The following is a 16,927-nucleotide window of genomic DNA, read 5'->3' as shown; positions in this document are numbered from 1 at the left end:
GTTCCATCTCAGCACAAAGTCTAGAGTTTCAAGCGGCAGTCGATGATTGAATGTGATCGCGTCAGTGGAATCCAATCCTAGGCCGCTTTGTTTTCCAGTCGCTGCTGTTGTGTAAGAGATCGATCGCAGATCGCTGTGCATTTTTCTGTGGAAATGTTTACGGCGCTAGAGAAACTTAAAGGGGCTATATGTAAGGAGAAAAAGTTTAGACTCAGAATTGTTATATTTTACATTAATGAGGTAGTGATACAAACGCGGGGATATTTATCTTTTACATAACTGAATAAACAAGCCGTTACCAGAGGAAAGTAAGGCCTCCAGAACACTGTTTGAAGCCAGAAAGGTGGCAGGATCCGCCACATATAAACAAAGTAAAACAGTATGAAATTGTGTTGTCCTTTAAGGTCAGTTTGTCTATTGAGTCGTGAAAACAAAGAGGTTTTTTGTTTGTTTGTTTGTTTATGGTTTGTTTCAGCAAGATTAAGATTCTCCTCTGATTCAGATTTATTCCACAGAACTACGTAGTGCACCTTTAAGTAGTTTTATTACATGTACGTACATGTTTCATCTAATTCTGGTACTGATGAACACTAATCTAAAGGACATGGCTCCCATACTGATGTAATCTAACACAAAACAACCTCTTTATTCCCTATTTAGAAAGAAAAATGCTGCTTTCAAAGACTTGCGTGTAAAAAAACCCCCAAAACAAGCAGGTTAAGAGAAATAACCAAACCACTGCCCGACTCCGGTCTGCGTTTCATCGTACTCAAATGTGCTGTGGCGGAATTTTATAAGTGGTTTGCTGTTGTTTTGCACCGAGATCATGTAACCGTCCTCTCCGAGGGACTTGAGGTTGAATGAAAGAGCACAGCGCTGCCAAACATCTGCAGCTTGCATAACTGCAGCTCCAGCCAGTCGGAGAAAAAAGAAAAAAACAGCACGATCACTCATTTTTCAGCGGGAGTAATAGCAGCTGGAATTTGGCCAGAGGCAGGGCAACGTTTTCGTAATCGTGAACATTGGCAAAGAAGCGACATACGTTTCAGTGCCGCGTTTGTGTGTGTGTGTGTGTGTACTTAACATTTTTTTAGGGGGGAGGGGGGTTGCTTTCTTTTATTTGATGGGATGTGAAACTTGTGTAACTCAAAAGGAGGTTGGGGAAAAAAAAAAAAAGAAAAACACCCCGTGACTGAATTCACTTATATTGCAATCCTGTCAGACATCAACGCTCCAGCCCGAAGCACCATAGTATCGACGGTATTGTTGCTGGGCAATGGAGTCGGATTTAAGCAAATAGCACTGGTGTGGTTCATAAAGAGGTAATTACTTGATTAAGATAACACAGTGTGAAGTCTGCACCGAGTTGGTTCCATCACTTGAGGCGAACTCCTTTGGCTAATTAGTTTAGCCTTGAGTAACGGGAGAAGTGTAAACAAGGTTTGGTTGGGGAGCTTTTCATCTGTTGTTTTATTGTCATTTGTTCCTCTTACCATTTCAATTCGCGAGCAATAAAACAAAATGCTCACCTCAGTGCGCCTCGAGTGTTTTGAGTGACACAGCTTTGTGTGGCCTTGGGAGGACCAGTAGCCCTACGGCGGCTAACAATAGCTGGTTCTGTAAATGAGAACCATGACGGCGGCTAGCGGAACAAGCTACTGCTGAGGTGAGTTGTTCAAAAACTCTCTTTTTAGGAAACTCTGTGTACACAAACAATGTTCTCAATGCTTGTGTTCATGTGTAGAGACCCTGGTGATATGACAAGCAAAGTTTCATGTTGCCTTCTTAGTGTTTTAAAAATAGATGTTGATGCTATCGCTAAAGTGCCCGTAGCACTCCCATTTAAAATGAGTTTGACCCGAAAACGAAAATACGGTAAATCTCAAAAGTGCCTCTTTCGTTGTAATTATGCTTTTACACGAAGGTTTGACTCATATAGATTCACAAAAAAAAGCCTAGGTTTCATTTTGGCGAGAGTTTCACTTTAAGACATTCGATCTAATACATACTGGTTATTTTTAGCGTAGTGCACCTTTAATAGGTAACCCAAAACACACAAAAGAAGTAACAAACCCTTTATTTCATGTCATACATTTGTTTAAAAAAAAAAAAAACACAAAAAAAGGAAAACAATACTTAATATATAAATATATATATATTTATAAAAGACGTCTTCTTATCTATATAGCTGGAAAAGAAAATGCTGGAATCATCTGATCATTGCATTTGGGTGCCTCGCCTGTTTTTTCCTCTGTCACACACTCACAACAGCAGTTTTTCTCTCACTGTGAAATGGGCTGCTCTGACACCTCGCGCCCACACACCCACATCTTTTGTAGTTCTCCTTTGATGAGCTTGCCTCAATCCCCAGAGGCAAAAAATAGTGGGAAATTCCTTGTCTTGCCAGCCTGCCAGCAGCTAACCAGATAGCGCGCTCGGTTAATAATAGCCAGCCATCTTTGTTTAGGGCCTTGTTCTCAGACGTTTGAGTCTCAACTAATTGGCCAATTTCCAGTTCCAGGACTGATACCTCCATGATGATGTTGATTCAATTAGGTGTGCACAGGTAGGCCCACACACACACAATTAGAGCACTGGATAGGCTTCCTCCATTACGGCTCTAAATACTCTCATTGCGGTGGCTATTTAGGTACTTCCTCTGCCGCAGCAACACCGAGGATGGACCAGTGGTAATGCGGGGTCAGTTGGCTTGCTTGGTGGTTATTTCAGGAAAGGAGAGCTGATATCATGTGGCCCCCGCTTGCTCAAATAAGATTAATTAATAGGTAAACACAGACAACACAAGGAACAGGAGGCTGCCGGTGTGAGAGCAGCGACTGGCGGACAGAGACTTGGACTTGGAATCAGAGTGTATCGGTTCTCTCGACAAAGAGCTGATGGAGTTTGGGATCATTGCAGAAGATAAGCTCCACTTGGATCCCAATTGTGCGACAAGCCGAACGTGTGATGTTTGTCAATATAAAAGATAAATTCCCAAGTCAAGAAAGTCCCAGTTTGTCAGACTTTATGTAAAAGGGATCAGAAAATGATTCATCTCCCTCCATTCACCACCATAAAAAAAACTGACAATTTTGTCTCTCTGGCCTGAGTTCCGATCCGATGAGTGTGTTAAAATATTGATATTACATTTATCTTTTTAACAGCTGTAATAATCCTGTATAGATTGCATGTAATGGAGGAGCCAAACATTTACAGGAGTCTCTTAGTTTTCGTGGGTGAGCTACAGGTGTCTGGGATGCTGCTGAATGTTAACCTTAATGTTATTTTCAGCAAGGCGGTCAGAGAGTCGACCATTAGAGGGGGGCTTCTGGGGTCAAGAGGGTCAAGACAGGTCGTAGCCTGCTTTAGGCAGAGTTGGCAGGACTTGTCCAGCGAGTTTGGATGTTGCAATGTAGTGCAAGTTGAACAGATGTCTTGGATTGGGAATTATTCCGATGAAGCCTTGACATGCTTACAGCGAGATTGCTGCTTGTGCGCTGGTGTGTACCTGCTCCATCTTGTTTGTGTAGCATCTGAGGTGTTTTTCTACATTGGCACAGCCCCTCATGAGTGTCCGTCTTCTGGCCATTCCACCACTGTCCTCCTGATCAGATCTTTTCCCCCTCACGTGACTCGATGAATCCCACCTGGCCTTTCACCTGACAGGTCACACTCTCTCCCGCTCCCCCTCCCCCTCCCCTCGTCCAGGGGATGACTGCCCGATATAAAATGATCAACTCCGGGATTTGCGGGTTAAGGACGCTTAGAGCTGGGGTTTTAATGTCGTGACGTCACATTAATTAGCGGCCACTTTGATCCTTTCAGCCCCTAAGCCGCACCTTGTCCTGTTCCGTCCCTCGAGCCCGGGTAGAGACTCCCTCGAGGACCGCGGAGGAGGATGCACGTCGTCGGTGCGAGCGGATGCTGCTGATCCACCCGACCCTGTCAAGGCCCAGCGCACGGCTCCCGTCTCCGACACCATCTCCATCACCGCTGCAGGTGATGCTTTTGTGAGGAAAAAAATAAAATTCAGTTAATATAAAAAATAAATTAATAAAACAGAGCGAGAGAGCGCGGGGAATACGAAACCAGCACCAAAATGGCAGACAAGGACAGCGTGGAGAAGTACCTGGAGAACAACCCGCAGTTCGCCAAAGAGTACTTCGACAAGAAGATTCGAGCCGAGGCCCTGTCGGCCGCCTTCAGCGCGCCCGTCGACGCCAAGGACGGCGCCTCCTTCAAGGACATGAACTCGGTCCAGGAGGCCGCCGTCATCTTCGAGATGATCCAGGAGCTGCAGAAGCAGGTGCCCATGGAGCAGGCCCTGCACAAGGTGCTGCAGAGGGTCGCCCAAATCACGCAGGCCGACAGGCTCAGCTACTACGCGTGCCGCGGCAGGAACGGAACACCCGAACTCGCCACCTGCCTCTTCGACGTGACGCCGACCTCCAGCTACCAGAAGAACCTGGTCGACCCGCAGACGGAAATTGTGTTCCCTCTGGACATGGGCATCGTGGGGTTCACCGCGAACACCAAAAAGCCGCAAAACGTCCCCGACGTGGCAGCGGTGAGAAGTAGTGGAGTGGAAAGTCCTTAGAAAGTTGTGTGTCTGTCTGTTCGTGTGATGCAGGTGTGAGAAATAAGGCTGTGTAGAAACTTTCACCCTTTTGTAAGAAAGTATAAGTGAAAACAAACATTTGTTAAATCAATGTTTCTGAAGTTTCCAGATGTGCAAAACATCAAAAATAGGTCCATTGTTAGATTCCCCTTTATTTATCTTCTCTACTCAAAATTAGTTAGGGATGTTGGTGGTATGGGTGCATGTGCCACATTACTTTTGGGGTCTGAAAATATTCCTAAAACACTAAATGAAAACGCTGATATGTCACAGAATAAAAAGTCAAGAGTAACATTAAAATATCCCCAGTGTCCCTGAACAAATCCAGAGTAGTTGTACAGTCCAACATAACATGTTCCTGATATTGTTGCCTTGAAAATGTTTTGTCTTTTAACGGCACAGAACTTGTAATAGCTTTCAATATTGATATTGGAAAAAATGGTTCAGAATCAGTGATAAAACATATCAGCTGATATGCATTCATTTCTAAAGATACACTCAAAATGGCCTAATATGCCTAAAATAGTAACTTAAAGGGGCACTGGGTAGTTTTTGTTGTTTTTTCAAAAGAGTTTCAAACTTGGAATTTATGAAAGAGGTGATAATACAAACTCAGAAATATATATCTTTTCCATAACTGAATAGACAAGCTGTTCTCAGAGGAAAATAAGGTCCCCAGAACACTGTCTAAGGCTAGAAAAGTTCCAAGGTCTGCCACATATGAACAAAAGGAAAACAGGATGAAGCTGTGTCAGTTGTGTCAAGGTCAGTTTGTTTATTCAGTCATGAAAATGAGGTTTGTTTGTTTAGTTCTCCTGATTAAAATTCCTGACCCAAAACTGCATAGTGCACCTTTAAAATACATTTTCAGATGAGTCAGTGTGAAATTAGTTGGATTAAAGCTATTAATGCAGAGTTTTACATCAAACTTGTGTGTTCGTTTGATTATTTTCTACAAAGCCTGGCTACGAGCCTGAGTGTGCAGTATGGAGTATCAAACATCCAAAGATCATATGGAGTATGACTCTTCGCATTGAACCTATGTTAAAGAATTACAGTACATAGTTTATTTATTTAAAAGAACAGGCAGCAGGCACCAGACCCCCTCCCCCCAAAAAAATCAGTGTTAGATACACTGTGAATTCAAAGCTCTTAGTCTGACAAGCAGTTAAATAGGATATATAGAAACATCACTGAAATGTGTAGAGGGAGAGTGAATGTGAATGCATTGCAATGTGAGTGATGTGCCGTGTCTTCTGTTTTCTCTCCGTGCAGAACAAAAAGTTCTCCGACTTCGTGGACAAACAGACCGGGTACAAGACAAAATGCATGATGACGTTCCCCATGATGGCCGAAAAAGAGTGCCTTGGAGTCATCATGGTACTAAACAAAATAGGAGCTGATTCTTTCAGTGCAGAAGATGAGAAGGTGAGAAACACATTTATCCACAGTGATATGGTGAGTGTTCTTTGTCCCGGGCAGCCCTAAATGCACCGTATTCTGCATATCCGTAATTGCTTGTCGTGATACTTTAATGCTCCTGCGTGCCGCCGTTTGAAATTTGCAACTAAATAAAGATTATTGCTGTAATTACATCTCATCAGCAGGGTGCACAACACTCCCATTATGTCGGTGGGAGCCAATCAGACCTGACTCGATGTGTATGCTTCTGAAAAAAAGGCGTAATGATTAAACTGGGAATATGTTGTCCCTCTGTAGTCTTTACAGGAAACATTCACACACACCGTCTTTTATTATTCAGTAAAGTTATAGATCTGTTCACACTGCAGCAGAGCTCCATAAAGATTGAACTGGGTCAGATGGTAATGATGTTTCTTTTTGGCAGACTACTGAGGTTGACTCTGAAAAAAATGTGAGGGTAAAGAGATCTAAGGAGCGGATTGATGGGGCTTGGGGCGAAGTCTTTAACTGCTAACATGCATTTTAATGTCTGAGATTTTTCTGCATTCTTTGTTTTAACTATATAGATAGAGAGATACTGTTTGTTTACTTCTCTCCAAAGGGTAAAAAATCTTGCATATACAAGATATTAACATTTGTATTTAAAGTCAGATACACTCATGTTTACTTGATCTGTCTTCAACAGGTTTGGCAATTTAACCATGTAAAGATCAGCCTTAAAGGTGCAATATGTAAAATTTGGCCTATTCGTATATATATATATATATATATATATATAAAAAGAAAAAGCATGTTTAACATTATAATGTCTATGTCCTGTGCTGCATATGTGTATATATATATATATCTATATATATATATATATATATATATATATATATATATATATATCTATACACACACACACACACATATATATATATATGTATACATATATATATTCTGTTGATAATTTTAGTGCGTTTTTGTATGTTTTCAACTAAGATTTATTACATACTGCCCCTTTAAACGCAACTAATATTCTTACACACTTCCCCTTTAAAATCAACTAAACAGGTAACATTCACATGAAATTCACCAGACTGGCCCTTTAAAGTCAACTGAAATTCTTACATATTTCCACGTTTAATTTATATTTTCTCATTGTCAAATCCATATGTGAGCAATATTCTGACACTACCCTATACGCCAATCATATTATTCCTATACAGTTCACTTCACAAGGTAAATAACATCTCTGCTGGGGGAAATTGTACCATAGATTAAATAGGTACATCTGCTGTATTAACGAAACCTCTTATCTGACTTGGTCCTCAGCTCTTCCACAAGTACATGAACTTTGCCCAAGTCATCGTCCTGCAGCATCACACAGCCTACATGTACAATGTGGAGTCCAGGCGGAGTCAGGTAAGCCTCACCTGTTGGTGTTTTTTAATGCACAGAACAAGGCTTGCGCTTCTTACGCCATCGCTTAACATTTTTATTGTTCACAGGTGCTGCTCTGGTCGGCCAGCAAAGTGTTTGAGGAGTTGACAGACATTGAGAGACAGTTCCACAAAGCACTCTATACTGTAAGGATATATCTGAACTGCGAGCGATACTCAGTGGGCCTGTTGGACATGACCAAAGAGAAGGTTGGTCTAATTTTTTACAGTAAGGATTGAATAGTTTGCATTCTTGGCTACAGGGATAAATAACTTAAAACTGTTGTTCGCTGTGTTTTTCCCCCCTTGCAGGAATTCTATGATGAATGGCCGGTGAAACTGGGAGATGTGGAGCCCTATAAAGGACCAAAAACACCAGACGGCAGGGTAATAAACTCGTTTTCCCTCCTCATTTATTCAGTTTTATAGTAATTTCCACTTTCCACTCTCTTCTTCTCTTCTTTTCTATTGTCTGACACGGTTTTAGGATGATCGATCATTTTCTAACAGGCTTCTGATTTTCATACAGGAAATCGTCTTTTACAAGATCATTGACTACCTCCTGGAAGGCAAAGAAGAAATCAAAGTCATACCGTGAGTAGCATTAGCCACAGATCCCCTCATACTAACATAGTACATTTAAAAAGACAATATAAAAAATCAGGCCCAAGTCCAGGCCAGTGGGAGCTCCTCTCTCCCACACAAAACATTGCCCCTGAATCGTCTCGTCAGTCGTCCCGCCTTTAATTCCTTGGCATTGTGACATCACACTATGTCACCATGTCACACATTTGCATAATGTATGCCTATATTTAGGGTAGAAATGAAGCTAACTGGAAGCTGAAGACATGACAGAGACGCTAAGAGACAAGGAGCTAGTCCCAGGTTTTCTGATGAGTTGCTGTCTGTATATGTTTTCTGCAGAGAGGCAACATAATGCATGCGAGTCAGCACTGTTAAACTTGCTTCTCCAGGAATAATTTGCTCACTCCGGCTCACACAAACTCGATGTTTCTCTCTTTCTTTCAGTGGTCCGCCTGCAGACCACTGGGCTCTGGTCAGCGGACTGCCGACATACGTGGCTGAGAACGGCTTTGTAAGTCTGTCACAGTCACCGCAGGGCAATTCATTATCAGAATCATTATTTATTTATGACAAATCAGTCAACATCAGTGTATGTGAAGACAGTATTAAGTGGCTTGGTTCAGTTATGTGTCTCTTTACTGCCCTGACAAGTTTCAGATAAGGTTTTGACATCATAATCAGTTTCATGTATTAAATCCCAATAAATGTCTTGCAGTAAACTTAATAAAATTCTATTGAGTTAATTAAACAGTCAGAGTTAGTGTTAGATGAAGGCTATGCTGCACAGGTTGTAGAGAGTAAAATGTACAAAATAAAGTGCCACATTTAACATTTTTTTCATGTGACTTCCTGCAGATTTGCAACATGATGAACGTGGCTGCGGATGATTACTTCACTTTCCAGGTGAGGAGATGCTTTCTGTCCATCCGGCAGTCTTGTAAAAAGTACTTGAGTCATACTTGGGTTTCCCTTAGGAATAGAACAGTGTAAAAGTCTTACAGTATGAGATATTGAATTGACTTAAAGGGTTACTCCACCTCTTTCAAGTGAATTAAGCCTTTTGTGGCTCCAGAGGAAGCAGCATAGAGGATGATGCAATGCCTCAAGCGATGGCCCAGTTGCATTGTGGGTAATGTAGGCACCAAGATTTGAAAAGGAAGAAGAATAAAGCTAGTATCGATTTTGATCGCTTGTTTTCAAACTGCCCATTATACAGTATTACAGGAGTGCAATGAGTGACATCACTGACATCACTGGAGGCAATTTATCTGACTGCATGCAACGCTTTATGCCACTTTCTTCAAGTACTGTATGCAGTAGTACTCACCAAGACCTGTTAACACACTTTAATGTATAAAATGGTAATAAATGTAGTATCAAAAGTACAAGTAATTTTTGTACTTAACGTTTATTTGAAAACATAGCAATTACATTGGACAAACCAGATAGTACATTTATGCACATATTTATTGTATGTATGTATATACTGATACTATGAGTCGACCGATTATTCGCCTGGCCGATTATCAGAATCAGTGTGGGTTTTTTTTAAATCAGATTTTACATGCATGCATGTTTTGTATCATAGTCTTCCTATGCCTTTATACAGGTGCTTTAAAACTGATCTCTCTGTTTTCTCCCCTTTCAATGTCTTTCAGAAAGAGGCTGTGGACGAGTCGGGCTTTATCATCAAGAACGTCTTGTCGCTTCCCATCGTCAACAAGAAGGAAGAAATCGTGGGCATTGCCACTTTCTTCAACAGGAAAGATGGCAAGCCGTTCGACGAACACGACGAGCAGATCACTGAGGTTGGCAGCAAGCTGTCTTTTTATCTCCCGCTACCATCGTAAACACACTCTGCACTGCAGGTTTCCCCCATAGAGGAAAAACATTTTGGAGCTTGTTGCAGCATGAATGTGTATGTTAATGAGGAAAAGACCTTAAAACAACAGTGACTTCATAATGCTATGAGTTATAGATGTTGCGGTAGTACCACACAGAGAGAAATATATGCCTCTCATTGCATTCATTAGCTTAATTAATGAGTTAATAACAAGAATGTGACATACATGAGGGTGATTCAGGGGGCGGCTCGGTCACTTCTTGTTTCCATGTGTCTTCTCTTTCTCATTCTGACTCTCATGGTCTGTACCAGGCCCTGACACAGTTCCTGGGTTGGTCGGTGCTGAACTGCGACACCTACGACAGGCTGAACCGCATGGAGTGGAGAAAAGAAATCGCCCAGGAGATGCTCATGTACCAGGCCAAGTGCACAAAAGATGAGCTGCAGTCCATCCTGGTTAGTGAGGATTTCACTTTCCCCCACGTTTTTTCTCTTCCCTTTGATCCCTCTCAGTGTTTGATCACTGACTTATGCAGGAATGTGAAGTACTTAGAGGTTAATAGCGTTCTGAGTAGCAGTCCTCCAATAGCAACTATTAGAGGACTAATAAAAGGTCTAGTGGATCATTTTATGGTTCGGCAGCCACGAACATTTGAGCCGACGACACAAATATTTACAAGGTTACAGCCTGGAGCACCTGTCTCGAGATTTGGGAAAATATTCCGTTTGATCAGGAGATGGATGTAAATGTCGGTCTAAATGATTGATCTCTCCTTTATAACCAGAACACCCAAGAGAAGTTTGACGCTGAGCCTGAGGACTGCGACCAGAAAGAGATGTACAAACTATTGGTAAGTTTTGTCCGAACCCTCCGGAAAAAAAAAAAACAAAGCGACATGAAACAACAAGATTATTACATGACTAACTTATCGAAATAAATGTGTGATCACTTTTATGTTACTGTTAACTACCCTGAGACTGACATTGTCGTCATCTTCCTCACTTCTTGAGTACTGTATGAGTCATAGGCGTTGTGTGTGTTGCTGTGTATTTGTTCAGAAAGCGACATGCCCCGTTGCTGACAATGTCGACGGAGAGAGTCTGTACCTGTTCTCCTTCAGCGACTTCCCCGTCTCAGAGCACGGCCTCATCAAAGCCGGCATTCGCATGTTTTTTGAGCTCGGAGTCGTCGAGAAATTCAAAGTTCCAGCAGAGGTGAGTCACCCGAATGTAACGGATCTGTGTCTTTTGATGCTCGGTATGTTTCCTGAGTATTTTGAGGATTATCCAAAGTCTGTGTCTTCTGATGCTGCCATCGTCCACCTGGAATATAATTATTTTTGTCTTTGATTCTGTGACTGTGTGACATCACACTTCGTCACCACGTCACACATTTGCATAATTTATGCCCATCAGCTAGTTTGGAACGTAAGAATTGATTTAGCACAGTTGCTCTAATGCGGTGCTGGCTCAGGCGTGTGTGAGTTAACCAATCAGAGCAGGATGGGTGTGTAGGAGGCGGGCCTTAAAAAGACAGGAGTGTTTCAGACAGAGGGGACGTACAGTGCTGCAGCTCCAGACAGCATGAGAAAACTGATGTTTACCCAAAATAAGGAGAGGAGTAGATGTGATCTACACGTCATGCTGTGGCTACAAATCTGAACAATACTCAGTGGTGTAGCTGTGAAGGCAGAGATTTATTTTCTTTTGCATTGTTTTTGCTCCTCTTTTCTTTTTTTTAACACTGGTAAATCAGACAAATTGGTACCCATGGCTCACCTTCTTTTCTTTCCTCTGAAACCACCCTCTCAAATCTCTCCATCCCAGGCACTGACCAGATGGATGTACACAGTGAGGAAGGGTTACCGCTCTATCACTTACCACAACTGGAGGCATGGATTCAACGTGGGCCACACCATGTTCTGCCTACTGCAGGTAACACCCACACAGCATCTGCTGCATCCACAGTAAACCCTGAGGCTGAAACTCTAAGTTGTCTCATCTTAATCACTTTGACTCAAATCTCCGCTTCGCTGCAGACTGCTTGGTCTGTTTCTATGACTATATGCACATATATCAGATCGTAACGTGTTATTTCCGCATAAAGCCTATTGAGAAATGCAATGAGAATAACATTATCGTCAATGATCTTCACATAATAACCTATGATTTGTCTTGTCTCTTCCCACAGACAGGGAAGCTGAGGAAATACTACTCTGATCTAGATGCCTTTGCCATGGTGGCTGCTGCTTTCTGCCACGATATCGACCACAGAGGGACCAACAACCTCTACCAGACAAAGCAAGTCAAGATATTTTCATACTTTTTGTGCGTGGTGGAAGTTTTGTATATCCTCCCCCGTCAATTTATTTCTCAATTGTTGCCCTGTAGGAGCATGCATCCCCTGGCTAAACTTCACGGCTCCTCCATCATGGAGAGGCACCATTTGGAGTTCAGCAAGACGCTCATGGGCGAGGAGGTACGACAAATGATTGCACAAAGTTAAAAAAATATTTGTGTATAAGACTTGAATGGCACATTTTGACCCTCTTTGCGCTGTCTCTTGCAGAGCCTGAACATCTTCTGCAACCTCCAGAAGCGCCAGTTTGAGCACGTGCAGCACTTGTTTGACGTCTGCATCATCGCCACTGACCTGGCCCTTTACTTCAAGTGGGTTCTCACAAATACTGCACTCAGACTGTTAGTGTGCTTCAGGAAAATGTAGGCACTGACTATAGACTTTTGTGTGTTGATGTGTATTTCACTTCTGGTCTGATCTGTTTCTCCTCGTGCAGAAAGAGAACCATGTTCCAAAACATTGTGAACGCCACAGAGCCAATGACAGATGAGAAGGAGGCCATCGGCTACATCTCCAACAATCCCACCAGAAAGGAAATCGTCATGTATGTAACCGATTGGAGTAGAGGATACTACAGCTGTTGAAGAAACTCTGTCCTGTTTTCTTTTTAAAATATATATTTGTGAGAAGTCTCTGCAGCAGCAGGGTGTCATCTCCTCTCCCCCCTGACTGTCTGTCTCTCACCTCCAGGGCCATGATGATGACAGGTTGTGACTTGTCTGCTATCACCAAACCCTGGGAGGTACAAAGCAAGGTGGGTGGCCTTCATCGCCTTCACACAGACAGATATATCATAGGAGAAAATACACAGACGCAGGTGTATTTGAAATAATCAGGTCTTCTGTTCCGCTAAGATCAACTTATTGAGTTTTATCCAACCTCTCCTCAGTAGTTAAGGTCACCTGTATAACAACTAGGGCTGCATTAACGATTATTTTGATAGTCGAATGATCTTCTGATAATCTAACGACTATTAAAGTAATGGTTTAGCCCAAAATGACATCTCCAAATTGCTTCTTTTGTCCAACCCACCATCCAAAACCCAAAGACTTCTCACTTGCTGTCATAACTGAGCGAGAAAAGCAGCAAATCCTTGAATTTAAGGAGCTGGAACCAGCAAACGTTTTAAAGTTCTTGCTCGAAATATGAGTGAAATGAAATCGAAAGTTGGCAACACATTTTTTAATCAGTTAATCAAATAATCGTTGAGAGCTTTACGGAAAGTCAAAAAATAAACTTTATATTTATGGCTTGAAGAAGAGAAACTGTCCATCCCTCATGCATGTAAACACTCTTAAGAAAAGGACTGAAAATTATGAATCCATTTAAACAATGCATTTCAATCTTTTTCTCTCTATATTTGTCTGTTCTTTCCCTGTAACATTCTTTGTCTTTGTCTGTCTCTTCTTCTCCAGGTGGCTCTGATGGTCGCTGCTGAATTCTGGGAACAGGGAGATTTGGAGAGAACTGTTTTGGACCAACAACCAATTGTAAGGATCTCGCACATTCTCGGTTTTGTCTTCTCTTCATTTCCCATGGAGTATTTTTTTGGGTCTGTTTTCTCTCCATTGTTTTTGCATCATGACCATCTGAAACTCTCTCCTCTGCCTCCTCTCAGCCCATGATGGACAGAAACTGTGCCGAACAGCTACCCAAGATGCAGTGTGGTTTCATCGACTTTGTGTGCGCCTTTGTATACAAGGTAATAAAGAGCTTTTCTGCACCGCACAGCTGTGCCATTTTTCCAGAGAAAAAAAGGCACGATTGTTATAAACAATGAAGTAGGAGGGAGATGGTTTGAAGAAAAAAAGACAGACATGGATTTTGCAAACAATAAGGGAGTCTGGCGATAATTCTTCTTTAACAGCTGGAATTTAAACACAGCGAGAGTCTAAGAGGGGGTGTAACGATTGAATCCAGCTCTTGTTTGGTTTTGATTATCAGCAAAGCGCCGTGAAAACAGATTTTGTCCACGAGTTGTTTGATTCAGTTCAATTTAAGCAACTCTCAAGGAGTTCCAGCTCCACAGATTCGTACTGTAGAAGTAACTAAGCAGAGTCATTATGCTGCAGATTCAAGTGTGACTTCTGTTTTCAAGGATACAACATTTATTTTCGTGCCTTAGTTACTTATTTGTAAAGCCTGCCGTGTGTGTATGCTCAATTTCGGATGAGAACGTCACAAAGGTGTTGCTTCGACCAGTAGTCAGTTTTGGGGGGAGGTGAGGGGAGGATGCCAGGGACACAGACATAAACAAAACAGTATTTTATGACCAAACACTTAAAAATGATTGATTCACTTGTTTTTAAGGAAAAGAGATCTACAAACTCTGAAAATGTATTACAGAATGTTATCAATGTGACCTTTAAATCATCTGTCAGTCTAATTATAGGCTTTATGGACATGTTTTTGTTGCCTCAACAGTCTTAGATAAGTTGAATCTGTTGAACCTAGCTGGCCCCAGGAGGAATGTCAGATAGCTCTTTGTCACTTTGTCAGGATGGTGTTTGGGCGAAAACCCAACATGTCCGTTAACTGCGAACATATGTCGGTCGTCGCCATGTGCCTCTTGTCTAAGAGGCCTACCATGTATTTGCGATGCTGATGTTCTTCCTCTTCACTTTCCGCTGTTGATGTGAATGACATGTGCTCATACAGTGTGTGCCGTCTTTTATTTCAGGAGTTCTCCCGGTTCCACAAAGAGATCACGCCCATGTTCGATGGCCTAAACAACAACAGGGCACACTGGAATGAGCTGGCCGAGGTCTACAACGCAAAGATGAAGGCCATTGAGGATGAGAAGAAAAAATTGGAAGAAGAAGAAGCTAAGAAAGGTAAAAAATAATGATAATAATAACATCTGTTTCTAAAACTCAATAATCATGAATATATGGTACGTTTATCATCGATTACACATCAGTTGCACCTTACATTAAACAACTGCTTAATAAATTATTTTTAAGCATTTCATTGTTTGTTAAATGTGGAAATTCATGAGAATTTAAGTTGAAAACATTAGAAAAATAAACAAAAATTACCAACAGAACATGAGAATTGACGTTATGACATCTATGTAATGTGTTGACAGAGCTATCTACTGAAGTTAGCATGCTATCAACCAGCTAGCCTCATCCCTTCCTGGTCCGAAGCTACTCTGCTACCAGTGTAAACACCAGCAAGCTCCCAGTTTGCACCGCTAGCTGCACAGCTACCTGAGCTAACTAGCTCTCAGCAGCTACAATTAGCAGCAGTTAACTGTTAATTTGGTGTTGCCCACTACTTCGATTAAACCTAGATTTACTGTTTATTAATAATGGTTATTTAAAAAGGTCCACTATGTAAGACTTGAAGTCAAATTCAGGCTTAAAAAAGAAAAGAAGAAAGGAAGCATGACACCAGACTAACCGCTACCTGCTGCTATCTGTTGCTGCTGTTAGCTAGTAAGCTCAATTAGCTCAGTTAATATTTGATTGTTTCCAACTAAAATTCTTACATATTGCACCTGTAAAGTGCTAGCGATCCGTGTACATTGGACCAACTGAAGTGCAGAAGTGTAGAAGTGCCTGTATCAATGCATCTTTCCCTTATTTTTGTGTGTTTAACTAGCTGGAGGCGGCGACGGAGGGAAGTCAAAGACCTGCACCATCTGTTAAGCTCCTCTGGTGCTTCTGATTCTGGACTGATCTGGTTAAGGCTAATCTCGGCTACGCTAGCCTATGCTGCTCTGAGCACTAGTCTAGTTGGAGCTCGACCAGGCTAGCGTGGTCTGGTCTGATCTACACCAGCGTAGTTCTCTCTGGTTAGGTGCTGTCCGCTCTGGTGCAGTCCAGTCCGGCACTAACTCTTTAGTCTAGCTTAGTCAGGTCTGGTCCGCATTGACGGCCTAACTATCCTCCGAGGAGGGAAGAGTCAGACACATCACCGAGAAGAAAACGTCGGGACACTGACTGGAAGAGAAGCCGGAAGATTGTGATGAAACTTCCTCTGCCATAAACGTTTGAGAACCAACATGGACGACATCTATTTTTCCCTTCAGCACAGCAATAATCCACACATTTCTGACACGTATTGTTTGAAACCAATGTATGCACCCAGAGGCTGACAGCAATAGTTCCAAACAGCTCAGATAGGGTGCTGAGTTAGGGGTGAATTCAAGCCAAAGCAATAATTTTCACACAATGTTTCCAATTGGCAGTCAGTTAACCACACATTTTTAGCAGTACTGTAGATTGCACAATGCACTTAGCTGCTGCTCTTTTAGCAGCAGCAGGCCAAGAATGGAGGGCGGGAGGGTTCAGGCAGGCACAACAAGCATTTATACTTACTGGGTTGTAATTCAGTTAAAGTAGTTGTGGTGGGAATTTTTCCTCGAACGCTGTGTAGCAAACCTACAGTGAGACACAACGCTCGATCACACAAGGGCTGATTGTTCTCTTACCTCGATGAGACGCGTGAGAGTATATTTATTTTAATATGCAATCTTATCTTATATATGTTTTTGGGTTTCTTTGTCAGAGAATTTTGTACTTGAATTTTCTTCACGGATTGGAGAGTTTGAGATTCGAAAAAAAAGAGGGCGTCGTGAAATCTAGAAAAACGTGTTGTTGTTTTTTTTGTGCCAGCTTTGGGAATCACCTGTAAGCTGTTATCTTAATGTCCAGCCACCTGAAATAAAT

At 42.0% G+C, this 16,927-nt stretch overlaps 1 protein-coding gene across 3 annotated transcripts in view; it reads left to right on the top strand.

Moving 5' to 3' along the window:
• pde6c (phosphodiesterase 6C, cGMP-specific, cone, alpha prime) overlaps positions 1-16,927 on the top strand; it is a 23,224-nt gene extending 6,297 nt beyond the window's left edge. Inside the window, exons 1-22 of one of the 3 annotated variants that reach the window (XM_030400139.1) lie at positions 4,100-4,567; positions 5,894-6,046; positions 7,358-7,447; positions 7,534-7,674; positions 7,777-7,851; positions 7,994-8,058; positions 8,494-8,560; positions 8,905-8,952; positions 9,708-9,857; positions 10,205-10,348; positions 10,678-10,743; positions 10,952-11,107; positions 11,720-11,827; positions 12,084-12,193; positions 12,284-12,371; positions 12,462-12,562; positions 12,688-12,795; positions 12,942-13,005; positions 13,667-13,741; positions 13,870-13,953; positions 14,932-15,085; positions 15,858-16,927. In XM_030400139.1, the coding sequence (XP_030255999.1) occupies positions 4,100-4,567; positions 5,894-6,046; positions 7,358-7,447; positions 7,534-7,674; positions 7,777-7,851; positions 7,994-8,058; positions 8,494-8,560; positions 8,905-8,952; positions 9,708-9,857; positions 10,205-10,348; positions 10,678-10,743; positions 10,952-11,107; positions 11,720-11,827; positions 12,084-12,193; positions 12,284-12,371; positions 12,462-12,562; positions 12,688-12,795; positions 12,942-13,005; positions 13,667-13,741; positions 13,870-13,953; positions 14,932-15,085; positions 15,858-15,904 (2,562 nt within the window). In that variant the 3' untranslated portion in view covers positions 15,905-16,927. Of the gene's footprint in view, positions 1-3,864; positions 4,568-5,893; positions 6,047-7,357; positions 7,448-7,533; positions 7,675-7,776; positions 7,852-7,993; positions 8,059-8,493; positions 8,561-8,904; positions 8,953-9,707; positions 9,858-10,204; positions 10,349-10,677; positions 10,744-10,951; positions 11,108-11,719; positions 11,828-12,083; positions 12,372-12,461; positions 12,563-12,687; positions 12,796-12,941; positions 13,006-13,666; positions 13,742-13,869; positions 13,954-14,931; positions 15,086-15,857 lie in introns of those variants that run through there. The other 2 variants (XM_030400138.1, XM_030400140.1) reach the window with 2 other exon arrangements.

This window comes from Sparus aurata, chromosome 20 (assembly GCF_900880675.1).
Source record: "Sparus aurata chromosome 20, fSpaAur1.1, whole genome shotgun sequence".
NCBI classification, from domain to species: Eukaryota; Metazoa; Chordata; class Actinopteri; order Spariformes; family Sparidae; genus Sparus; species Sparus aurata.
Note: the sequence above shows the minus strand (reverse complement) of the source record. Positions and strands in the feature narration are given on the sequence as shown.